Raw genomic sequence first — 27,825 nt, 5'->3', positions numbered from 1 at the left:
CATCAACCGAATCTGCTCCTCTCCTAGTCTTCTATACCTTAGTAAATGGCAATTCCACTTCTCCCCACAGTGGCTCACACCCAGAATACCAGAGTCAATCTTGACTCTTTCCTTTCTCTTATAGCCCATAGTCAATCCACCAGAAAGCTGTATCAGCTCTGTATTCAAAATATGTTCACAATATGACTTTTTCGTATCATCTCTACTACTACTATCACCTTGGTCTAAGCCACCATCATCCCTCACCTGCATCACTAAAATATCTCCTCACTGTTCTCCCTCCCTCTGCTCTCATATCTTCTATTTTTAACATAAGAGTCAGAGTGATCCTGTTAAAATATGATTTGATCATGAAAACTCTCCAATGGCTTCTCATCTCACTCTGAATAAATGCCCAAATCCTTCCACTGACCCTGAAGGCCCTGTATGACCTGGCCCCTGTTACCTTTGCTTCCTGCGCCTACCCTTACTAACTTTGCTCCAGCCACACTTGCTGTTCCTAGATTATGCTGAGTGGAGTCCCACCTTAGGGCCTATACCCTTGCTGTTCCCTCTGTCTGAAATGTTTGCTCAGATACTGAAAGCAGCTCTTTTGCCCCTTTCCTGTTTGCCCATTTCTGTCCGCCTCTAACCTTAAAATAACCTCATTATAAGAATGAGATGACTAAGCAATTGAAACTAACTCCTGACCTATGTTCTCCTGAATGCACACCAAGCCTTGTCTAACTTGTTGATTCTTTTCCTAGATAAAAAGAAGAAAGAATGAAGAATGAAGCAGTTAAAAAATGACTAGCTCTCTACCCACAAAAGCTCCCTTAGCACTCCTGCAGGCAGATCATGCAGGCAAGATAACATGTGAAGAGTCAGCCAGTCTGCACCCAATGGAGAATGATGCAGAACGCAACCTCCTGCCTTGATGATCCACTGAGATTCTTCACCCCCATTTTTCCCTTTAAAAACTGTCATCGCTGACCAGAATCTTCAGAGTTGGTTTCTGGGCACGTGTCCACCTTCTCCCCAGATTGCCAGCTTTTCTGATTAAAGCACGTTTCCTTTCTACTGACACTTGCCTCTCGAGTTATTGGCTTATGAGCAGCAAGCAGCCGAACCTGGGTTTGGTAGCAATACTCTTGTGGCTTACTCCCTTACCTCCTTCAGATCATGAGTCAAATGCTTCCTTTTTAGTAAATTCTTCCCAGGCTTCCCTATCTAAAATTGTTATCCTTATCGTCCTCAACACTTCCTGTTTTCCCTCCCTGCTTTATTTCTCTCCTTAGAACTTAACATTACCAAAAGTACTTATATTTCTTGTTTATTACTCAGCCTTCCCTCCAAATATAAACTATATGAAAGAAGAGGAATTCTGACTGTTTTATGCACTGTTTTATCCTTTGACTAGAACAGGGAATTTAGTACTTCCTCTGTGTAAGACAGAGGAAGTACTAAATAAATACTGGTTGAGTGCATAAAAGTTGAACAAACCACCAGCAAAGAACACAGGATGTAGTCTTAATTAACTGATTGTTTTAACCTGAAGTCCTTCGGGGGGGCAATAAACAAGCCAGGTGCCTTTTCTCCAGTAATCCATGTACAGCATATTACTGATGTTCTGTTCTTTAGTAGACTGTTCCTTTTGGTAGATAAGAAAAAATTCCTTTTTATCCAACCTCCTTTAACATTACTTGTAATGAGATTGTCTTACTGCACTTAACAGTTTAAAGTTGAATTCAAGATGTGGCGGGCAAAAGCGCATTAAATGTGTCAAAAGATATTTATGCATATAATTATATGATGAATTATGAATGGATGTGTTGAAATCACAATTCAATCCATAAAAATAGAAATGTGCTAAAATAAAAGGCCATTATGAAAGCATTGTTGATCCTCTTCTTAACCATGGCGATGCATGCAACAGTATTCTGTTTGGCTATAAAAGATTCCTTTTTCAGACAGTTGCCTGAAAAGAGCATTTGTCTTTCATTTTGTCCACAGATGTTCTGTTCAAACTCTATTCCCCCCTCTTCTGGATGAGGAAGTGAGGGGGAGGGTAATTTGGGTCATTCTTATCCTGAAACTTTCAGAAGCACTTATTTTAATTGTGGAAGAAAATGACAGTTTCTGTGTTACATTTTGAAAGCTCAGCTACTATTAAATTCTTCTCAAGTTGCAAATTGCCACACTTACAGAAAAATTTGCAATCAAAATACTCTCTTGTTGCAATATAGCAACTTCCTCTTACTGTAATTTTCTGCAAAGTTCCAAGATTTCTTCAGTGACTAGTCAAACCAATAGCTTATTTCTTATACATAAGAAAAGGTGCTTAGCAATTTGAAACTCTTGGGACAAATGACAACTATTTCCACATATTTAATCTTTTTAATAAACAAATAAACAAGAGCCTTTGAGATTTAAATACTTCACAAAGAAACGTATTTTCCCTTACTTTCTCATTATTGTGTGTCAGCAGAAAAAGTCTAAATATGAGCAAGTGGGGTAAGATGGTAATGGGAGTAAACAGTATATCAAGAAATCTTCCATTTACGTGAAATAACAGCATAGAACTGAACAAGTTTACTGTTGATGGTAGTCTTGCCATTCTAGTGCATGAGAGAGAAACTCTGCGTGGAATGGGGTGGGGATGAGGCACTGCATACACGCTGGGTCTTTGAGGGCAGTGGGTGAGCTTGCTCTGGATTCTGTCAATAAAGTTAACCTGACTTTATATTGACTGAAAATGGCTCTACACACACTCAAATATAAGCATGCTTTTAAAAATAACAAGCATGCTAATAAATTATGAGTCAAACAAGAACAAAAAGGCAGTGATTGGGGGGAATTTAGAGAAGGTCAAACTCAGGTTGGGCAGGGTCAATGTTTCATCCAAAGAGTATCATGCATATCAGATTCTGAAGGAGGGAGGTAAGTGAATCTTATACAAGATTCCATAAGGCAATTCCCCTTTCCTATTGGACAGTAAGTGGTAAGGTGGGAAGAAGAGCGATTATAGTGGTGAATGGTTAGGAAGGGTTACAAAAGTCACCACCCTTGGGAAACAGGAACTGTCATCCTTGGATCGTAATAATTATCATTTACTGAGGGCTTATGTGTGAGGCACAGTATTAGGGACTTTATATCAGTTATCAATCTTAATCCTTACAATAAATTTGTTCCGTGGTGATCATTAATGCCATTTTAAAGAGGAGAAAACTGAGAGTAAACAACTTGCTCGGGAGCTCACAGGTAGTAGCAGAGTCAAAGTTCAAACCCAGGTCTATCAATCCCCAAACCCGTTCTAACCACTCTGTGCAATATTGCCTCTCAAGCAAATATTCTGTAGTCATGGTAACCATGTGAGAGAAAAGAAAAACTGCTTCTGACATGAAGACATCCATTTATGAGAACCTCCCATGTGATATAAGTACATTGCTATGTGGAAAGACTATAAAATAAAAAGATATTAGGATGACACTTTTATATTAATGGAGATAATTCAAACCAGTAACATCTTATCAATCTCTAATTTTCATGCTTTTGTCGATTTTAATTAGCAAGTTATACTGCTCTGTGGATTTAAAAAAAATTTGCAGGTTTTTTTTCCACAGCCATTAATCATATCTTCATGAGAGGAAGGCTCATGTTAACATTTTAATTTTGCAAATGAGATAGAAACTAAGGTTCAGAAAGGTAATAAGGCTCAGCCAAGTTAGACAAGGATGGGACTGCAATCATATTTTATTCCAAACCTATTAACAGTGTTAATTGAACTCAGCACAACCATAAAACCCTATGTCAATACTGATGAGGAAACCAGTGATCCAAATAAGGCAAGCCTGCCTCTCCACTAATTCTTCACACAGGAGAAATCTCTTGGAGCTGATTCATTGTGTTATGCAATTTTCACTTGATACACTGCTGATTATTATACAATGCCTTAAAATTACTTGGTTCACTTTCTCAACGTATGGTTTTTAACTACTGCATTAGTTTCCACAAAGGCAGAAACCATCTGCTTAGCTCACCACTCTCTGCTCAACTCCTAACACTGGAACTGACATATAATTTTCTATTGAAAGCATGAATCAAACAGTTAACTGACCACCTATGTGTGCGGACAGTGAGGCTATGAGTTATGGCATCTCATATGCAATCTGTCAGCACATCCTGTCCACTCTCCCTTCAAAACATATCCAGAGTCCACGCCCTTCTCACCTCTTCCACTTTAGCACCCAGGGCTAAGCCCCTATCATCTCTCACCTGAATTGGCCAGATCCTATCTTGTCTTCCTGCTTCCACACTACCCCCAGCCACCTCCAGCCTATTCTCAACACACCAGCTGGAGTGATACACTTTGAATGTTTATGTTTCAGCAAGAACGGAATGCACAGTACCAGGAGAACAATACTGTGGTAGTGATCTGGAGACCTGACTTCTAGTTCTCCATATTCCAGTGATATGACTATGGACAAGTCACTGAAACTAATCTTGACCTCAATTTCCTCATCTGCAAGACCAGAGACTTGGACCAGATGCTCTTAGAATATCTCACAGTGCACTAACTGTACATGATCCTGACTTAAAGGGAAAAATGGCTAGTTACCAATGTACACCCAATTACTGATGTTTTAGGAATTATGTATACCTGCAATCAGTGTCAATCTTAACACAATGCTAGATTATTCACTGAAAGGCGCTTAGTTTATGCTTAAGCTCCACCATGTATGGAAAGTACTTATCACCAGCCATATTAGATACAGCTATTTTGGGGTGCTTGATTAATGTGTACAACATGAGACAGAGGCAGAAAGTTCAAATAGGTGAAAAGCAGAACTAGGACAGTACCTGCTCCTGACACTTCTGTTTGACAAACTGTCGACATCTAGGTGTCAGAGAAATCAGGGTAGGCTTGCCCATCTTTTATGACAAAGAAACGTTTATGACCAGAAAAAATTGAGAGAACCAGATTTGCCTCCTGATGGCTACTAAATGACAAGGAAATAAATTATATGTAAAAGAAAAGAGAGAAAAAATAATACAGAAGAATCACCTCTAATGAAGAATGTACAAAACCTAAGAATCTCAAATAAAGTTAATGTATATGGCATGATAATTTTGTCAGCAGTTTTATGACAATCAAAATTACTGGAAAATTTTCTGGCTACTGACTTTATGGCTTCATCTTTAAGAATCTGAAACTAAAGAGTTTTGGGTCACCTTCATTTCTAGGTTTGTTGCTCTGACAGATTGTACATATTTTCTCATCATGGAATTCTTGCCATGTCATTGTAATTCGTTCCAAGAATGCCAGTTTTTCTCTAAATACCTTTATGGCTAAGAGTATGTTTATCAGGCTCTTATTCTGAGATCTTTGCTCTTATAGAATAGATAAGCTCTCCCAGACAACCACTTCAAATGTTTCTACATCGGCTAGTTTAGCTGCAGTTTTCTTGATCCAGAGATTGCTTTTCCTTAACAGAAAATCTCTCAAAGATAACATTGGATAAAAATCAAAGTTAAGTTTAGGAAGTTTCAAAAGTCACTATATGCAACTCATTTTATAGTAAAATAACTGAGAGATAAATCATACTCTTCCTTCTCTTCCATACTGAACCATCTAGTATGACATGATTTTAAGACTAAAAAAGCAAAATTGGTTTTATCTAACAGAAGGGAAAAAAGAACTTGATGGGGAGATTTTTAAAAAAAATTTGTGTTTGCAACAGGAATCAAATCATCATGATGCTGTCAATTTCGATGGCATTTTCCATAGTCCTCTTTGCAGTGCCACGCTCATTTTGTAAATGAGAAAACTGAGTAAGAGAAAGCAAGCAATTTATGCAAGCTCAGATATGAAAAATTAGATTTCTGCGGGGCCTGATGTTTGCTGCCACTTCTCCAGAACTCGTTGCCTCAAATGCACCTAGATTAGGGTTTGGCTTGTTCTCAGCCCACTGGTGAGGACATTTTGGTAGTATGGTTGGAGGAAGGATGCTAAGAATATCTGTGCACTACCATAGTGCCAGACACTGTATCAGATACTTTATATACATCATAATCACAGGGAGCCAAAGCTCTTACCCAATTATAAAAATATATATGGGGGGCACAAGGGAAAAATACAACCTCCTCAAAAATATTTTACTAGCAAACAAAGAAGTGAATTTCATATGGCTGTTTCTTGTATCAGTCATCTGATAAAAATTGAGGACATGATGCTAAAATGCAACTAAGTGAAGGAGATTCAACAACTGGCTAAGATAAGATGGTCTAGGTACATAGATTTCTGGTACTCTTCCTTAAACAGAGTATGCAAAGAAATTCTTTAAAGAATTGCCTTACGTGTTTTAGCAAGTAGAAACCTCTTTAGGTAAATTAGACATTTTATCCTAATTATTACTTATACTAGTCAATCTTTTGATTTAAGATAGATAAAAGACAATTTGAAGTTATATTTTCCTATATGCTCTGGGGAATTAAGTAAGTAGGCTGTGGGGATGATACCTCCATAGACGTAGGCTGCACCTTGAGTCCACTCCAAATTTATGATCATTTAGAATTTTTCACTTTACAACTGATCCTCATACAGACTGTCACTAGAATTTTCAAAGCAGGTTTTACCTGGTAGGTACCTATAGTGCCAACAGAAAAGGAAACCTCAGTGTGGTGGTTATCTACTATGTCAACTTAGCAAAGCTGTAACTATTTATTTCAGAATTCCTCTCCCTGTCTGGTGCTAGTTAGGGCTGGCCAATGTAAATTTGTGTGAATTTTGGAGAATACAAGCGAAGCAGCAGCCTTTCTGCCCTGAAGGTCAGCGTAGGGTGCCGGTCAGTGCAGCAGTGCACACATACTGCCACTTTTCTGCTGGCTCACCTTGCTGGGATAGGTTAGTAGCCAGGCGTGCAATTCCTTCAGCTCCTCTAAGTCCTGGACCAGGAGCCTGTAAATCTCCATGGCAAAGGGCACCAGCTTCGTTTTGAAGCTGGAGGCAGGCTTCCAGTCTGCTCATGGATTCTAGTTTGTCTTGCTCTCCCTGGCTTCACATCTAGATTTTCTTCATGACCACTGGCTCTGCTGAGGTTCTTCACCAGCTCCTCAACTGAGTAAGATCTAGCCCTTTATTCCATGCCACTTAGCACTTCTGCTTCCCTGACTGAACCCTAGCCGATACATTCATTAATGCCCAAAGAGGACAGATGTTCTAGTCCTAGAAGCCTTTCTGATTTGCTCATCAGGAAGCAAATCCCCATCCGTGTAAATGAATCCATTTCCTTTCTGTATGGCCTTAAGAATAGTTACTATGTGCCCAGCACAGTGGAACAAACTTTATATAGAGTGTATGATTTACTTCTGAAATACCTGAGTGAATTAAGTATTATTATCCTCTTTATACTGATGAGAAAATGAGGTTCAGAAATGTGTCTGAGTTCAAACAGTTCATGTTCTATTAACTACAGCATTATTCTTGGCCACCTGAATCTTAGAAAAGACAATTCTTTTCTTTAATGTTGGGCCCTTTCACTTGGAGGTGGTTAGATACAACAGCCATTGTCTCTTGAGGCCACTCTGAATTTATGATAATAAAAGAAAACACAAGAAGGTAAATTATTCTCCTATTTTGAGTTTCAGGAAAGTTTGCATCTAGTTAATCTAAAATTATGTGCATATAAAGAACAGGGATTGAAACACATCTATTTCTCAACATTGCAGATTGTTTTGGGTTCAAGTCTATTAGGATACTGTTTTGGCCTAACCTGATACTTGTAGAGATGCTAAGAAACAGATTTAGCAGTATTATTTAGAGCTGAGACTCTAGGTTGAGCTCATGCACTTGGCCTGCTGTCAGTTGCTGTCTGATCCAAAAGCCAAAGAAGAATCCCTTGAAGGCTACAAACAATTTAACACTGTTCTTGGAAGTTATCTTCAAGAAACTAGACTGTAACAGTAGTCAATAATTGTGCCTTAAACTTCATTCTCACGTGAGATCTGGGCCAAGAGACTCAGACATGTAGTGTATTAAGAGGAATCTTTGGATGAGATTTGGGTATATACAGCAAATTATTAGGCCTACAGTTTTGCAGAATTGGATGGTGCTGAAACCATCCAGGAAGTAATGTATTTTAGGAGTTGAATGAAGAAGATAATTTGATATAGGTTATGGCCCTTCAATCAGAAGAGGTTTTAAACAGTTCTAGGGGTAAAATAATTTTACCTGGAGTTTCATTAAACCTGAGATGCTTGATGAAATGAGTTATGGTGGTGAGGTAATATGGGTAGAAGTGATTATGGGAGCAAAAAAGTTCTACTGCCAACAAAACTTGAGGAAATTTTCTGAGGTTATAAAACTGGGAGAGACAGGCCTACAACATGAAAGAGAATGGGGTTTCTTTAACCTCTCTGATCAAGGGCCTCTCATCAGAATTTAGGTTTTATTTTTTTTTTAGAAGGCAACAAGGAATTTGTAATAAGATTTGAATTTAATAAATTTCAACTTAATAAATTCCAAATTCAATTATTCTGTGTCCTGTTTTGCATGATGCTTCACTAATTAAGCCGGATTTTGTGTTTTCCTTCCTGGCAGCCATTATCTAACCAGGAACTAGCAGAATGAGGCCCCCATTGGCTCAAACATGAAACTGAAAAGGACTGGGTTTACATAATCTGTTTTATACAGTGTAAGCAGAAACCTCTCTCAAGAGGAAGGGCGTATTAGTGAATCTTTTTGTTTGTTTGTATAATGCTTAATTTATTAAACTTAAAAAAATTTATGAAACAAATTTTTCAAACATTTAAACAATATTTTCACAATTAATAAAATTTATGAATTTTAATCAGTGTCCTAGGAATTCCATTAAGTCACAAGCCCTATACATCAAATATTTTACATGCTGCCAACACTTTAAAGGCACCACAGAACGTAATAATAAAAGTCAAATGGATTACTCTTGCACTTAAGCAATATAAAAGTGCAATATGTTTGGTCCTTTTTTCAGTATTTCTGTACTTCTTTTTTGGAAGTCTTTTAATGATTAACTAATTTCCTTTAATAGTTATAGGAATATTCAGATCATCTACTCCATCTTGGGAGAGTTATGTAGCTAGTGGGTTTTGAGGAATTGGTCCATTTCATCTAAACTGTTAAAGTTAAGTGCAGAGAGTTGTTCATAGTATTTCCTTATTATTCTTTAAATGTCTATGAGGTTTGTAGTGATAACCCCTCTTTCATTCCTTATACTGGTAACTTTAGTCTTCTCTTTTTCCCGTTGTCAGTCTTGCTAGACATTTATCAATTTCTTTTTTGATTTTTCAAAAAAATTTACAGCTTTTGATTTTCTCTACTATGTTTTCTGTTTTCAAATTTCATTTCTTCTCTCTATTGTCTTCCGTATGCTTGCTTATTTCTTGTTTTTCTTTTTCTAATTTCTTGAGGTGACAACTTTCTCCTTTTCTTTTCTTGATTTTTTTGGCCATGCCACATAGCTTGCGGGATCTTAGTTCCCTGACCAGGGACTGAGCCCGGGCCCTGGCAGTGAAAACACCGAGTCCTAACCATTGGACCAACAGGGAAGTCCCTCTCCTTTCCTGAGATAAGTATTTAGTGCTATAAATTTTCCCTTATGCATATGTTGTGTTTTCATCTTCATTCAGGTCAATTTTCCTTGAGATTTCCTCTTTTACCTATGGATTATTTTAAAATGTGTTCTTTAATTTCCAAGAGGTTGGAGACTTACTTGTTAACTGTTATTGATCTCCAGTTTGATTCCATTATGGTTAGATAACATACTTTGTATGATTTCAGTTCTTTTAAAATTAAGGTTTATCTTATGACCTAAGATATGGTCTATCCTGATGACTGTCCCACGCACACTTGAAAAGAATGTGTATTCTGATGTTTTGGGGAGTCAGATACTGTTGGTGGGTAGTCGTTCAGCACTCTATACCCTTGCTGAGTTTTTGTTTAGTGGCTCTATGAATTACTGAGGGGGTGTTCAAGACTTCAACTATAATTATAGATTTGTCAATTTCTCTTTTCAGTTCTGTTGGACTTTGCTTCTAGTATTTTGAATCTCTTAATGCATATACATTTAAGATGCATATAAGATTTAAGATGCATAAAAAATTTAACATTTTTATGCCTTCTTAGTGAATAGATGCTTTTTACACCTGTTGCGGTGGAGGAGGAGCATGATTTTTCTTAATGGTTTTCACTAAAATAACTATTAGTATAAATGGGTCAGGAAACACAAGTGAATTTTCCTCCTAGGCTTCTTCATGGACTTGCATTCTATAAAACTGTTTCATATTTATAGACAAGAAAAGCCAAGATTTCATTCCTTCTACTTTTTAAATCCACATAACCGTATTTAAGGCAGTGGGTCTCAACAAGTTTTGACTGTGACCCTCTTAGGCCAGTAGGCCTTGTGGTCCATTTGGCCCTACTTTCCAATGGAAAATTAACTAGGTGATACCAATAGAATATGACTGTAAGTACTGTAGGGTATGGATAATTCATAGTATCATTTTTAGAAAATCTGGGTAATGTGAATTACAACATGCTAGAAGGTAAAGCAAGCAACCTAAAGCAAACTAAGGTCAATAGTCTAATGATAATATATAATTAAAAAAAGCAACTGAAAACTATAGGTAACTTAAGAAAATCCTGCTGATGTACCAATATAGCATTCCTCCTGAAAACTGTGGGAACCAGAACCATCTACACTTGGGCTTGAGCAATAAGAGCACCACTGTACTGTTGGTTGCGTGGATACTAGGCATCTTGGAAAAATAGTGAATTAGAATATTGAGTAAACTCTACTAATGCATTATTTTATGATTATTCAATTTATAACCTTTTAAACTCATTTAGTAGGTTACTAATAAGCAATATCTAGTCACAAATGAAAATTAAAGTCTGTGAAATTACGTGTTATTTGCCCATAAGAATCAAAGGAAGGACTGTCATTTCTGCATAAAGCCTCAGTCACCAGGAGCCGTTTGCTAAGGACAGCCCAATAGTTTGAGAATCACCACTCTAGGGAAGTGCTCCAGTGGGAAACACGTGTCACAGTCTAGGCTGTTCCCATGTAGGCTTTGCCAGTGCTACTACGAATTTGGCATTAACACTCTAGAAATTGTGAAGTCATCCACAGGAACCAGAGAATACATATGATATAAATACAATAATATTTAGAATGGATATCTGCATGCACCCCGGTGAGGAGAAACATCATGTCACACTGTACCATGGCTGTCATCTAGGTGAGTAAAGTCAAAGCGTGGAGAAAGTGGTTATTATAAACAATTGTTAGCTCAGAGATGGTTATCTAGCCACTGAAACTAACTGCCCTCTTATTTTAGCTACATTGATCCTGAAACAATGCAGCTAAGACAGGCCTATATTAGACAAACCAATCTTTATAACTGTAGATAAATTTAATTATAAATGTTTATAGGCTGCCAATATAGCATATTTTTCATCTTCGTGATAATAATAGCTCTGGCTTCTCTAATAGATGGTAAAATCCTTATGAATAGACATGACTTTACATGACTTTATTCATCTAAAAATGTGAGTTTTGGAGTCAGACTGCTTGTACTCATATTTCAAGTCTGCTACTTTCTGGCTGTATGACCATGAGCAAGGTAAACTCTGTGTTTCAGTTCTTCAAAATAGATATAATAATAGTAGCAACCTCAGAAGGTCAATTTGAAGGTTCAATGAGATAACGTATGTAAGTTCTTAGCATAGGAACTTAGTAAGCAATAGGTAAATGTTAGCTATTATTATTAGTAGCAGTGGCAATATTATTATTATTTATATATATTCCACAGCACTTATTGGGCCTTAAAGATAGTTGGCACTACTAGAATTGCTGTTGAGTTTCTGCTAAATTATGTTATTTTTTGAGGGGCAATTTGAAACACTTGGGATAAATGATAAATACTTCTATATATTTAATTTTTAAATAAACAAACAAAAGACTTTGAGATTTAAATATTTCACAAAGAAAAGTATTTTCCCTTTCTCATTATTGTGTGTAGGCAGAGAAAAAGTCTAAACATGAGTAAGTGGGGTAAGATGGCAATGGGAGTAAATATTAAATCAAGAAATCTTCCATTTACATGAAATAACAGCATAGAATTGAACAAGTTTACTGTTGACGGTAGTCTTGCCCGTCTGGTGTATGAGAGAGAAACTCTGCCAATGTTCAAATCCCAGCTCCACCACTTAACTGCTTATTGTTAGTGCCTCAGCTTCCTAATCTGTAAAATGGGGATAATACCAGCACCTTTCCTCATAGGTTTTTTACGAGGATTAAGTGAGTTAGAATTTGCAAATTACTTACAATAGTGTCTGTTTCATAATGTTTATTTACTTGTTAAATTTTTAAAAATAAGATGTCTTTTAACAGCTCTCCACCTCCTTCCTCCAGAAGCTCCACCAAAAATCCTTTCACAATTTGATGGAAATGGCTAAGAGTACTTATCAGAAGTGAAATAGTAACTGAGTGTTTGCAGTTATATCCTAAATAACTAAGACAAGCCAATGTTGGAATGTTATGAAACAAATCATCCAGATTTTTTAACACCTACTCAAAATCTGTTTTACATAAGCCACCTAAAATCACATTATTCAGTTTATGAAAGTGTACCTGCATGTTGCCTAGATCCATTATCAAATTTTACTTTTCTGGCTTCTCAGCATGTAGATTTAAAATAAATTATTATTTTGTTTATGGATTTAGTTCAGCAGCTTTAATGTGAGAGCAAGGTGTCATATGTATATCATATTAAGCAAAAAAAAAGTCCTGATTCTAATCATCCCTTATCTAAAGGCTTTCATCACTACATTTGGATTTCTCACACACACACACACACACACACACACACATCAGACACTGCTGTCTGCCTTTGCTTCATGTGCTCTCAGGTCAGACGAGGGTTTTGGCAGCTAACAACTCCAGTTTCAGACAGAGAATCAGTGAGTAGGTAAAATAAAGTTATACTCTTTTGAAAAATACCATCACATGCTTGGCTGACAGGCATACTGCGACCTCCATAACGAGAGGGCAGTGATAGGAAGAGAGTAAGAACTAGCTGGAGTGGAGGAGATGAGGCCAGGCTGAGGGGGAGCTAATCCTGTTGCCCTGGTGGCACCCGTGGAGCAGAGAAGTCTTGTAAATCACCCTGATTAAAGGTACAAACTGGGACCTGCTTTGAGAGGGAGCCCAACATAGTGAGTGTAAATTACTAGGTGATTCCAATACTCTCTTAAATGGGTGGGTGGTCAGAGTTAGGCTCCACATGGTCTGTCGTCTGTATCAGTAAACCAGCCAAACCCTCGTTGGAGGAGGCGCCAGTAAGGGCAGAGTTCCCATCTTTGGAGTGAAATGGAAACCTAATCGATAAAACAAAGTAGAATTTAGTCATGTGGACTAGACAAACATGATAGAAGACATTCAGAGCCCTATGCCTCTCCCCAGGCACATGGGACACTGAGCCTATGGTAATAGGTTCCTGGCGGTTCCCACTCTGAACACACCCCAACTGAAGGTCGGCTTGTACTGGGCAGGGCTGGTCATGGAGGTGGCTCTTGTTTTTGCAGGCTGAGGACATCAGCTGAGAGATACTGAGAAAGGCATTGAAGTTCCTGTCACATTCACTCACTCATTCATTCATTTATTCATCACATTTTTATTGAGCACTTGTAAGGTACTAGACTTAGACTAGGTACTAAAATATAGTGCTGAACAAAATGGAGAAACTATCCTTTCCTGTCGTGGACATGGACATGCCCTCCCTACCATATATAGTGAAGAAAGATACTAAGCAGATAATCATACAAATAAATACGTAATTATGAATCGTAAGAAAGTTTTCAAAGAAAATATACAGGGTGCTAAGAGACTATAATAGGAGAAACTGATTTAGTTTAGGGTGTGGTGGTCAGGGAAAGTCTCTCTGCAAATTCAGGTTTAGATAGGAGTCAGCCAGGGGGAAAGATGGGGTAGAAGCATTCTCAGTAGAGGGAGGGTCATGTCAAAAAGGAAAGAGGTGGCAAAGACTGGTGATAATTCGGGTAGTTAGAGCATAGTGAATGATTTCTTTTCAAATAAGTTTAAGAAAAATACATAAATTGGAATAACAAATACATGGAATTAATAAAAAATAAAATTATGTATTTTACAATACCATAAACTTCTAAATCTTCTTTATTATTATATAAACATTTCTGCTATAATTGCTAAGAGGAATGAGTCATGCTGAAGTCAAACTGTATTTGCCTGGCTTTGTGTGTTATTAGGCTGCTTTCCAGAATAGACTAACGGGGATTATAACCTAGGAGCTTAAAAAGGAACACCCTGCACACACACACACACCTTTAGTAAATTGTTTAAGGGTATTTAATGCTGATATGATCCTGCTATTAAATTCAACTAAATTTTCTCCAAATTTCAACCCAGACCACATGGAGCTAGTATTATAGCAGAGATAGCAGCCTTACGAAACTCATTATTCCATCTTTATAATCCTCTTCCACTTAAGTCCTATTTCATTAAAAATAGTTGTGCTATCCAAAGGAATAATTGGTAAGAATGAAGATTAATGGTTCATCATGAAGGTGATTGGATTACATATTGATACTGATCTTGTGTTTTTAAAAAAATTAACATAAGTAAACATTTTTTTATTTTAAATAAGTACATATATAGAGATTAAAAAATAAAACAAAAATTCCTGTGAAATATAAAAAGCAATCATTTAAATATATTTTATTTTGCCTCCCAGGTCCAGGCAATTTTAACTATAGTACCCTGTAGTCTCAGTAATATATCATGCTGAATAACTACTTGTGTTTTATAACAGCAGTAGCTCTGTATGTTTTTCTGAACTTAATGAAAAAAATAGTAATATAGAGCAAAAGAGAAACCTGGGTAGAAATCAATCCACCTACGAGAAATGTTATTAAAATCAACATATGAGTGCACACGTTTCTTCAAGTGAACTTTTTCAAAATTCACTCATTTAGTTATTAAAGCACTAATTCATTTGTGTATGCGATGCCTACCATGCATGGAGGACCAGGGCAGAGTGTGGAAAGATCCCTGCAGTAGGTGGTTTGGGTTCTAGTTCTTACTCTTACACTGTTTTGCAACACAGCTTTGGGTAAATCACTTTTTTGGGTTTTGAGTTTTGTCATTTGCAAACACGGTTGTTGTGAGGTTTAAAAGACGTAACAAATGTGGAAACTCCCTTGATAACTGTAAAAGTACTAAATAAATGCAAGTAAAGTCCTCTAAGGAACTTAAGAGTCTAATAAAAAACTCACCAATGAATGTTCTTTCTTTTTGAACACTGGTTATAGACATTGAACATACACTTCGGGGCTAACAATTATTTAGCTTCTTTTAAACCAGAGAATAGTTAGAAAATATCCAGCTTTTCACTCTGAAATTAGTGGGTTAGTGTTACATGGGAGGACCTCCTCCATGATTAACAATATTCCTCACCCTGAGCTGCCTCTCTGTTAAAAATTAGTTGGGATAAATATCATGTATCTGGGAAATCCCTGTTACAGACTCAGGATATAGAATAAAAATAGGAGGCAAAAGTAGGCTCTGCTTTCTTTCTTGGAATAAACTTCTAGAAGTAAAGTTACTAGACCAGGTTCTTTGCACACTTAACTAAATAATGCCTTTCAGAAAGGTGGTAACAATTTATAGACAATACTAGATAATACTCACAATATTCCTGATTAGCAGTTTTACCTTTTACTATCTTCCATAATTTAATTACTCAAAATCCACAAGACTCAGCTATTTTCCTTCCTCACACAGCATATTCCTGTCTGGACGTGCACGACAGGATGGCACAGGCTGAGTGTTTAAATGAGCCTTCAATGGCTTACCGCTCCTCTTACGGCAAATCCAAACAGTTGAATACTTTACACGCTCTGGGTGAAGTGGCCTCTTCTTTCCTCTCTAGCTTCATCTCTCACTACCAAATTCTCTCTTGAATAGGCCAGCTGTCTCTTATGTTTAGATCTTTGTTCAGGCTATTACTTCTGACTAGAACACCAGCTTCTCAGTGTGAAGATAGCACTTCTGACTAGTGATAGCAAAAGTGGCCCCCGCCATACAGCTATGAGTATTGATTTCAGAATGACTGCAAATGTCTATGGAAAAAATAATAACCTGATTTGCCACTTATTCAAAGTAGCAGGTTTTGATATGGGCATTATTCTCTTGGAGAGGAAGAGGCTGGTGGTATGTAACTGGGGACAGGAGAGGATAGAGAACGAGCACCCAAGAGTGCTAACTGCACTCCTATGTCAACCCAAATATGAAAACATATTTCTTCATTTTCATTTTATGAGACCTAGCGAATAAGTAATTAGATGATTTAAAAGATATACTCAGGAAAGCAACTCAACTATGAGTTGTTAAAATCTTTCACATCTTGTATATCTAGATGGTCTGTCTTCCACAGCAGTGACAGATTAAATTTTTTGATGCTGTATACACTAAGCACAGTTGTTCAACTCACTTAAAAGCCTGTAGTCCATATTTTTCAAGGGCTTCTAATAAGAAGCACAACAAACTCCCTTTTAACCAAAATGTCATAAAATGGGTTGACTTTGTGATTTGAATGTTTTGGCTAACAAGATTCTCAGCCTCCACAATGCCATTGTCCTAGTTTCTCATCATCCACCTGGCCTTAATGGCCCTGCCTTTGGCCTCACATCTCTTGATTGATGCTCTGCACCAGAGAGATCCTATAGGCCAATCTCATCATGCAAGTCCCCAGGTCAAAATTCTTCAGTAGCTCTTTATTACTACAGGAAAGAGCCTAAGTACTTTATCATAAAATTCCTGATCTAAGCCCCACCTACTTCTCTAGGGTCCCATCTACTGCCCCTTCTCACATGCTTTCCTTCAACTTTTAATGAACCAGTAATTTTGAGCCACATGAAGTCCGTGGAACATGCCATATTCGCACACATTTGTGGCACACTTTCATACGCCTTCCCACAAAAATACTGCTTTTCACTCTTCACCCAAATGCTCCCCATTCTGAAGCCTCTTCTCACTTCCCAAGAAGGCAAAGGCCGTTCTCCTACACTTCTTGCACCCACCTATTACAAACTGTATTGGGACTCTCGGTGTGTCTTTCTTTCCATATTACGGTGTGCTATGTCTTCTCATTTTTACCTCGAGAACCATGCTCCAAGTCTAGTGCATAGTAGATGTTCATTTTTAAATGAAATCATAAATATATTAAAAATCTTATCTTTAATGTTGAACTTTACAGCTATTCATTTACTGTGTATTATCACACTAATGATTAATCAGCTAATTATTAGTCTCCATAAATTCTGTGCATATTAAGTTATTTCATTAAAAATATAACCTGCTACAACACACGAACTCATTAAACATATGAACTGAAGAACAAAGCAATAAGCCATCATTTTTTTGAAACGTTTGTTTCAGGGCATAACATCTAAATTTAGGATCTTTTGTGAAAATCTGACAAGAGGATAAAAATAAATAATCTGGAATTTACCAAAAAGAGTCTGCCAATGAAAGTATTATCATAGAGTCTTTGAAATTTTACTTACATGGTATAGTGTGGCCTCCGGCACAGGTGTGCCCATGATATCTTGTCTCAGTGCATCCATTTGCAAACTAGGTAGCAATGAATAGTGAGTCGGGCTACTACTCTTATCACCCTTCTTTTTAGACTTCTTCCCTGTGTCTTTTTTGCTGTTTCTCTGAAACATGTATTCTTCTTGAGCAATTTTTTCATTGCTCATATATCGGAGTAGAGAGTTTTCTATATAAAAGAAGATAAATAGACCAATGTAAATACGCAAATATTCCAAAGTTCCTATTCTTCCTTAATTGTACTATGAGATTTTGTTTCAGAAATGTAACTTGACTTCATTTATGAAATACCTTTGTAGTGAAAATATAGAGGATCTTAATTATTTGGGATCATAGGGAAACAGGAAATAGATAGCCTATAGATTATTTCTCCAAGTTTTAGGTCTGAACAAACTATATCAGAATCACCTGCGGAAGTTGAATCAGAAGTTCTGGGTGTGTGGCTCATAAAATTTTTAACAAGCTCCCCCAGGGAGATTCTGCAAAAATTTGATGACAAACACTGACGTATGGCAGGCTAGGGAGCATCCTTGGAGAAGTTAAAACCCACACTATGGACCAACAGTGAGGAAACTTAGTTCATAAAACCTATGCTTAAATTGATAGCCAGAACTATCAATTGTAACTATTAGTACAGTGCTTCATAAGGCCTTTTTCCCCCAAGATGTCACTATCATATCAACTCCCAAAAGAGTGACTCAGAGAAGGCATATAAGTGTTTCCCTTTTTATATTTTTCTTGGTTAATTCTATAAAACAAATGAGGTTAGAAACTGAAGTTTGGAAGACGGAATGAATACATAGATGTAAAGGAATCTGTCAATGTTCCTATATTTACCAACACTTTCAGAAATTCTCGCTCCATGAAACAAGTGTTAAGAAGTCTAATGAAGCAGATAGTCATGCTTACTTATCCCTGTGTAGTCTGTGGATCTGTGTATTAATGAAATAAATTCTGCACACTGGCTAGAAATAACAGGCAAGTGGGTTAAACATGTTATAAAGGAAGCTTAGTGACTTTAGGTTCTATGAAAAGTTTTTTGCTTTGTTTTGAATAATTTTATTTTTCATCTATAACCTTAGGGATCTCATTTCAGAAAATGCAAGTAGCAGCATGACCCACTGGGCCCACCATATCCACACTTGGTTGAATCCCATTTAGTAGCAAAACTTCCAGTTGCTCTCTTTACTGCTCACCTCAATGGCAGGATAAGTGAACATAAAAACTTACTTTTGGTAGATACTTCAAGTGTAGCCCACCCCCAAGTAAGAAGATAACCCTGAACAGCAAACAGAAGAGAAAAAAAAGCAAAGCAGTTTTTTTTTCCATTTCTATATGGTTGCATTAGAGTCACTGGCCCAGTTTCTATTAGTTTTTACCCATGTGCTTCAAAGCTCAATTTAACGTTATATTAATACAAAAGTAGTGAGGTTGGCATTGCGGACCAATGGGGACTGATCACAAACTCTATTTGTTGAACTTAATTCTTTTATGCAGTTTCACACTTCTGACCTTGTTTTCCAAGTATTAACTTTCAAATAACACTCAGATATTAATTTTTTACACTGTACTTATTATCTACCCTGAATCCCTTAGGAGGCATTCAGAGAAGATATCTACTTAATAACAGATCAAGATAGTTAAAGGTTAGTCTGAGTTGGTTTGGGTGTATCATAAAGTCAATGAGAGAATGAATAGTTTTCCACTGAAGCCACAACATCCTATTTAAAAAACATTTAAATTTGCTTTTTGTTTCAACAACCCAGCCTACACTGAAATTCTAGAACACTTACCTCTTCTACTATCTCTCTTCATCTTATTTGGATCTTCATAGTCCCCCACCCAATTATATTCCACTGGCATAGATATAGGTCGTAGCTTGCCTAAACACAGAGAACAAAATTCACATCACATTGTTTTTCTTCCCCACGTCCGCTCAAACTTAAACGGACTTTTAGCTACAGTCTGCAAAACACACTCACTCATATGCAACATTATGGTTGGCATTTGTGAAGGTGAAAAATATGTGTGTTTTGAGCCAGAAGGTGAAACTGCCTGTGGCAATTGGCCAGGTGATAATGCAAACTTAAGGCACTTTTTATAAATAATAAAGAACAGCCTAGGTTTGCTCTCTTAGGAGCCCCAGGCTTTAAGAATGTGGCCCTTTACAAAGAGGATCATCATTTTAGTGACTTCATTTTCAATAACTGGATCTGTCTTATTCCCCAATGCCCAAGTGTCTTTATCTTGATAGCCAATCTCCAGGATAGTAGCTCCTTGGGTTTAACCTGCCTGCCAGAACATTAACCCATCATTTCATGTTGGAACACCACAATACTAACTTCCCATCTTCACTGCCTCCTAACTCCTATCTGCTTTTTGGATACCACTATTCTTCAGCAATATGGCTATACTCTCTTTTATGGCCTAAAGCTGGGTCTGCCCCAAGCATCTCCTGCTATTGTGAACTCTAGTTTCTAGTTCCAAGTAATCATTGTTTTGGCCTGTTCCATTTCCCTCTGGGTCTGTGTTCTTACTAAAAAGCATTTTAATTTTACTTTAGCAAGCAGAACTCATGGCACAGACTTTAAGGATAGCTTTTCGGTGAGGCTGCAGTGTATTATTTCTGATCAACTTGAAATTCTTGAAGCACAAAACAGCCAAAAGAAAATCATACTGAAGTTTAAAAAGGATACCTAGCACAAAGTCTGGCATACAAATTTACTAACCAACATTACAGTTGGCCTTTGTGAAGGTTAATAAATTCTGAATGAATGAAAATTAAAGACTCATGTGGGACTGGGTCATAATAATAATGATGATTATGATGATCATGATAATAGTACTAACATGTATATATCATTTACCATATGCCACATATTGTCTAAGGGTTTTATAAGTATTAAATTGTTTAATTATCAAAATTATGAGAAATACACTATTACCCTCATTCTACCAGATGAAGAGCCTGGGACAGGTTATGTAATTTACCCAAGGACACACAGTAGGTAAGTGTGTAGTACCAGGGTTCAAACCCAGGCACTCAAACACTACTTCTGTAGTAATTTTTGGTGACTTCAATATTCACCCTCCAATATTTTGGCCTCTCAGTTTCTTGAGGTTCTCTCCTCCACCCATTCCTGTGGTCATATGCTTAATCTTGTCACCTGCAAAGGCTGTAATTCTTCCCAGTACCCCAATTTCCTACCACATTCTGTATTTTTAGCACACCCCCTACAGCACTCCAATAATTCTTCCTCCTTTAATCTACCAATCTTCCCACCTTTCAACACCTCCTGGTCACTGTATGTCCTCTTCACTTCGCTCCTTGCCCAGATACATTTCACAATCAAATTGCTATGAACACTCCATGGAGTTAAAAAATCCATCAAGATACTTCTTTCTCATTATGTTCTTAAGGAACATGTGCCAATCTTATGGCATTTTATTATGTATGCTGATACAGCTTACTTAGTATATTTTCCTAAGCTCTTTGAAAGTCTGAGGATGAACTAGACATGATAAAATTATTATTATTATTATTATTATTTTGCAGTACGCGGGCCTCTCACTGCTGTGGCCTCTCCCGTTGCGGAGCACAGGCTCCGGACGTGCAGGCTCAGTGGCCATGGCTCACGGGCCTAGCCACTCCGTGGCATGTGGGATCTTCCCGGACTGGGGCACGAACCCGTGTCCCCTGCATCGGCAGGCAGACTCTCAACCACTGTGCCACCAGGGAAGCCCTAGACATGATAAAATTATTAATGGGCCCCCCAACGAAGTATTTATTTAATGGCTTCCTTTCAAGGTGTGCAAACAACTTTATAGATGATCATCTCAGTTTCCAAATTTTCATGGGGTAGATTTCTGCAATTTTACAGAGGGAATTTGGGTAAGCTGATGCACGTCAATATATTCTGCCCATCCAGGGTGGCATAAAGGTTTTAGGAAAGGTCTCACTTTGTCATGTCTATTCAACTGCTTTCCAGAATCAGTCCTCCAGCTTTTCAATGTTATGAGTGCTATATTTTCAAAGTTCTTACAACTCATTTCTTTAGAATCTGGTTTTAAGGATAAACTCCATTTCAGCATGGGCACTGAAACTGAAATAGTTAACAGCTCTAACACTGTTTCTTCATGTCACTAAGAAAATCTTTTGAAAAGTGAAAAATCCAACAAATAAGCGTTGTTTTAACTTTCTCTCGCTAAGAAAGAAAATAGTCTGATAGTTTTTGAAGAACTGATTGGTTGTTTGGAGTCAAATGTGCACAAAAACAAGAAGAAACTTCTCACATACAATACAAAATATATAATTGTATTCGTTGTATTTTACATCATATTCTCTGAGATTTTCATGGAACTAAGCCATGAAAGAATGTAATTAAGCCTTTGCTATGTCTGGTTATATCATTCACCATAGGAAAAAAATTTGCAGAAGGTTTAAACACTGACTTTTTATGGAGTGATTTTTTTTTTAAACAGAAGTATACTGTATATTACTGATACAAAATTGAGGAAAATACATTGAACCAGACAAAAAACTGAGATAAAAAGTCTTAGTTAAAATTTACTTTTATAGGGACATCAAGTTTTTGCTTTTACTAGTTAATAAAGCTGTGAATTTTAGCAATGCAAATCAAAATAAGTATTTTTAAAAGTAAAGAGTATTATTTGTTTAGTTATAACAAATAATGTTGCTTATAAACAATGCTTTTATAAATTTTTTATTGTGCTAAAGTATTGAAATAGATTTAGTAAACAACAGTCTTTGGCAAATTAAAAAATAGACAATGGCTTAAATTATTTCTAATTTTAAATATATAGATCTTTGCAGCTTGGAAATGCTTGCCACTGTGTATTTATAGCAGTGTTTTAATTTCATAACAGCAAAGTTCAAATGGAAAAAAATCTTTATGGTTTGATGCTATAGTGATGCTAAGAAAAAGAGTTCTACATGCATTATTGCTAGATTTAAATCAAATGTACACTATTATTAATACAGGCAAAGTATTTTTATGCTCGTATGACCTTTTAAGCCTTATTAAACACATCTGACTCATTCCAACGTAATTGTGCATAAATTAGTAATAAATCTCTGAAAAATAATTTGGAAAATTGAAAGGTATCTCTTTATGTAATAACGCTATTTACTAATTCATAAGGAAAATTAATAATAGTCAAGAATATAGTAAAAACATGAAGATAAAAGCCCATTTAAAAATTTTGCTGACTACTTCCTCTTACAGAAATTTTTTATTCCTTTAAGCATGAAACATTTATTAATTATAGAGTTCATTTGACACATCATCATAAACCTTGTGATAAATCTGTGCTAGTATCTCATAGTTAAATTATTATTCTGTTACTTGGCTTTTCATATCTGTTGTACATCTGGAGCATTCTAACTGAGATCTCTATAGAGGCAGGAATTGTGCACTGTATTTCTTATTGTAGTCTAATAAATGTTCAAGAAGTCAAAGATAAATACTTTTGGATTTTGTTTGAATTTTATTCTGAAATTAATGGCAAGTAGCTTTTTAAAAATAATGAACTATATTTAGCTGCAATTAAACACAAACAGAACCTTAAATATAATTTAAAGAATATTTAGCACAGGGAACTATAATTCAATATCTTGTAATAATCTATAATGGAAAAGAATTCAAAAAAGAATCTATACATATCTATACATATATATGTATAGATATGTATATATATATATACACACACACACAACTGAATCACTTTGCTGTACACTTGAAACTAACACAACATTGTACATTAACTATACTTCAATATAAAAATGGTTAAAAAATAAAATAAAGATATATTAAATCTAAAAAGAAAAAGCAGTAGGAGTTTTAGAAAGTCCAGGAACAAGCCAAACTAAACAGCATATTATAAGGGACATGTGTAAATTGATAAAAACTATTCTAAAAAAGCAAAGAAACAATAAATAGATAATTCAGGAGAGTAGTGATATTAACGAGATAGGGTCAGACAGGGATCCACTGTTGGAAGCAAAGACAATGGTTAATATTCCAATTATTGGCAGGTTGCCAGAAGAACCAACCATGTGATTAGAGGGTTGGAACTTTCAGTCCTATCCCCCACCCCTCCACAACCTCCAGAGATGGGAGGGGGCTGGAGATTGAGTTTAATCACCAAGGACCAATTATTCAATCAATTGTGCCTATGCAATGAAGCCTCCATAAAAACCAAAAAAGGACAGGGTTTGGAGAGCTTCCAGGCTGCTGAACAGGTGGAGATGCTAGGAGAGTGGCGCACCTAGGGAGGGCATGGAAGCTCCAAGCCCTTGCCCCATGCCTTGCCCTATACACCTCTCCCATCTGGCTGTTCCCGAGTTATATCCTTTTATAATAAACTGGTAATCTACTAAGAAAAAAAAAAGAATACTGATGTGATGGAATGCCTTATAATGATCTAATACTCTGTTTTAATATGAAATTGCTGTTTTAATACTAGTGTACAGAATTGCTTGAAAATAAACCAACTTTTTCCTTAGACAGTAAAGCATTTTCAATGTTATTACAAATGCTACAGTGCTCTTTGGCAGAGTTAATTGCTCACTCTCTTGGGCTCCCTTAGCTCTTCCCTAGTGCCTTTTGTATATATGATCCTTAATTATACTGTATTGTATCTGTCTGTTTATGGGTTTTTCTACTTTTTGGCAGGAACTTACATATCTTTGTTATGGAAGTTCCTGGCAAAGATTCTGACCCAGAGCAAGTATTCATTAAATTTCTTTTGAATGCTTGAATGAAAGGATGCTAGACATTAGGGAGATCCCAAATTACTGGACTGTTCACTGGATTCTACTCCCTCTTTCTTACTCAAGGGCATCTCTTGAGCAATTCTACCTTACTTGCTCCTGTAGCATCAATTTTTCCCTTTCGACCCAATGATTCCCACTAGCATACAAACATGCTGTAATTTCTCTAACCTTAAAAAAAAAACCCTTCTTCAAAAATAAACAGCCACCCCGCTACCACTTTATTTCTCTGGTCCCCTTAAGAGAAAGACTCCTAAAGTCTCACTTCTATTCTCAGTCTCCAATTTCTCTCCTCCTCTTTTTCTTCCTAGCTTTACTGAGGTATGACTGACAAATTCAAATGTTATACATTAAGGCTGTACAGAATGACTTTTTAAGGTTTGCAATGTGATTATACACACACACACACACACACACTGTGAAATGATTACCACAATCAAGTTACCACATCCTTCACCTCATATAGTTACCATCTGCATGTGTGTGCATGTGTATGTGTGGTGAGAACACTTAAGATCTACTCTCTTAGCAAAATTCAAGTATACAATGGAAAACATTAGAGTGGTTCCTCAAAAAATTAAATATAGAACTTCCATAGGATCCAGCAACCCTACTTCTGGGTATATATCCAAAGGAAATGAAATCAGTCTGTCTAAGAGATATCTGCACTCTCATGTTCATTGTAACACTGTTTACAATAGCTAAGATATGGAAACAAAACAAGTGTCCATCAGTAGATGAATAAAGAAAGAAAATGTGGTATATGTATACAATGGAATATTACTCTGCCATAAAAAGAAGGAAAGCTTGCCATCTGTGATGACATGGATGAAACTGAAGGACATTATGCTTAGTGAAATAAGCCAGACACAAAAAGACAAATACTGTATGATCTCACTTATATGTGGAATTTCCTCCTCTCTCTTGAACCTTCTCCAATTAAGCTCTTGCCCCCTGAACTCCACTAAAACTACTACTGTCAGGGTCACTAGTGCTTCCATGTTGCTAAATCCAATAGACAATTCTCAGAACCCTTGACTTTTCTGATCTGTCTGCAACATTTGACACAGAGGATTATTCCCTTCTTGAAACACTTTCTTTACCTGGCACCCAGGATTCTGTCTTCCTCTGGTTTTTGTCTCCTCTTCTCTTCCTAAACTCACATGTATCCTTCAGAGCTAAGCAAAAATGTCATTTCCTCAGGGATACTCTCTTTGACCTTGTTCTAGGTTGGGTTCCTCTATGTTTGTTTTTATTTTCTTTTGTAGCTTTTTTAAAATAGCATGCCAGTTATAGTCAAATAAGTATTTATTAAATTAGTTGCTTCAATTCTGTCCCTATTCTAGAATGTAAATTTCACAAAGGAACAAAAATTTCTCTGTCTACCCGTGGTATTCCCAGCACTTAGCACAGTGCCTTAAACATAGTAACAGCTCAATATTTGTTAACTGATTACTTGTTAAGAAAGTAAACAGGGGACCTTCCTCATACATTGGACTAAAAAGGTCCAAGCTATACCGTTAGTTTCTATTTTCAAAGTTTCCTTCCCCTTCCTTCCTGTCAACTTTCCATTCCCCTCCTTTTCACTCTCCCTCCCTCACTTCCTTCTAAGGAACCTGACCAACCACTTTCATTATTCTAACAAATTGAGCCTAACAGAGCTGTTTGGTAATCAAGCCAGAACTAGAAGTCCTGCCTCCTGATTTCTTATCTAGAAACATTCCCATATTAAGCTACCCATGATGTATGCTGAAATACTACTGAATTGCTGCCTTTTTCAATTGTATCCCTCCTCTACCTTTTAAAAACTCTTGTCCCCAACATGCTAAAATCATTAAGTTTCAGGGTGATATACAGCATCTGAGAAGTAATCTTCTCAATTACAGTTGTCAAAGAGTTGGAAAAAAAGACTGCAGAGAAATTTCTCCTTACGTCTGATATATCCTTTAACGCTCACAAAAGAAGCTTTCTCTAGAGGCTAAGGAGAAAAAATATATACATACACACATATACACATCTGTTCTGAATATTTTAGCCAATATTTTGATGAAAATGAGTGTATTAAGGAATGTTAAGCTATAAGCATGCCACATACATGCCATCAAACTCCCCACATACCAGACAGAAAAATTGCTTTCAGATGGTTGACTGCATTTCTAGGAAAACATCCCGAGATTACTTAAGGTAGAGAATCACACATTTAAAGAGGAGTAAAATTGAATTAAGTGGAAAGTCAGTAATTTTTTAAGGATAAAGGCAACATATCTGGATCTAGTAAAATAAGTAAAAACTGGGCACTCTGATCCCTAGGGCCATATTTTTAAATTTTCATTTCTGGATAAAAGAGCTTGGGGAAAAAGTGGCTTGTAAACATCACAATGTGATGATTATTTAAGTACTGGATTTAATGCCTTATAATATAAATCAAATACAAACTTAATGATTATTAATTTGAAATCGTCTCAGTTGCATTAATGGAGAACAAAAACAATTAAAATCTCATTTCAAAGAATAAGCTACATCTTGTTTGTGAATTTTCCTATCGCTTCCTAAAGGTGATCTAGACTTTAAATGGGGACTCACATAAAAATTGTTGAAGTAGAAAATTTTGAACTGCATCAAAAATTATAGGGAACTTTTAACACTTGATTCCAAGGCTAATTACATTTTGAATCAAATTACATTCTACCAAGAGAGCAAATGTGCTGTACACACTGGAGTTCAGAAAGGTTATTTTAGTCGAAATGCTGCCACTGTGCATAGAGTCGGGGAAGGATTCACATGGTTTAAATACTGTCTAAGCGGCAAAAGAGTTCTGGGTTCTCTTTTGAAGGCTCTGGTGGGTAAAAAAACAATGAGCTCTGCTAAATACTTTTGCCCCCTGCTGTGCTCAGCAATACAATTGTGGGAAAGAAAGATGATGTGGGGTAAATAGTATTTGGTTAAAAACCTCCCATTTTCAAGTTAAAAACTACAATTAAAGCAAACTATTTTTAAAGATCTTAGTAAAAGCAGTATCTTGAAAATCTTATCAACCTATAGAAGACAGTCACCCCTTCTCATGAAAAGCGAAAAGGACAATGATTAAGACCCTCAATTGAAGACCCTCATTTGAAATAAACAAAACGATGTAATAACTTTATAATTCCTTTCACATATTTTTCTCTTTGGGATCATATTAGTCAGTGAAGTTAGAAAGAAAGGTAGAGATGAAAAACTTCACACACACCACAGTTAATTTCTTAGGATTTCACCGATAATTAGTTTTGGAGTCAGCCTCTGAATGTAGACTTTGAACTTCTATTTCAGTACTCTTTTCACTGCATTAAATTGCCTCAGTGATGAATTCAAGACCACTGCATTACA

The 27,825-nt window shown here is 36.5% G+C and overlaps 1 protein-coding gene across 5 annotated transcripts in view; it reads right to left on the bottom strand.

Annotated features, from left to right (window-relative positions):
- CNKSR2 (connector enhancer of kinase suppressor of Ras 2) overlaps positions 1 to 27,825 on the bottom strand; it is a gene marked incomplete at both ends in the record, with an annotated part of 254,832 nt that overhangs the window by 65,140 nt on the left and 161,867 nt on the right. For 3 of the 5 annotated variants that reach the window (XM_082864886.1, XM_082864885.1, XM_082864888.1), the window contains 2 exons: positions 17,621 to 17,835; positions 19,460 to 19,549. In XM_082864886.1, coding sequence (XP_082721012.1) covers positions 17,621 to 17,835; positions 19,460 to 19,549 — 305 coding nt within the window. The remainder of the gene's footprint in view (positions 1 to 17,620; positions 17,836 to 19,459; positions 19,550 to 27,825) is intronic. The other 2 variants (XM_082864887.1, XM_082864889.1) reach the window with 1 other exon arrangement.

Source organism: Leucopleurus acutus (assembly GCF_964270905.1).
Source record: "Leucopleurus acutus genome assembly, chromosome: X".
In the NCBI taxonomy this organism is placed as follows: Eukaryota; Metazoa; Chordata; class Mammalia; order Artiodactyla; family Delphinidae; genus Leucopleurus; species Leucopleurus acutus.
The sequence above is the reverse complement of the archived record's forward strand: the minus strand, read 5'-3'. Positions and strand labels throughout refer to the sequence as shown.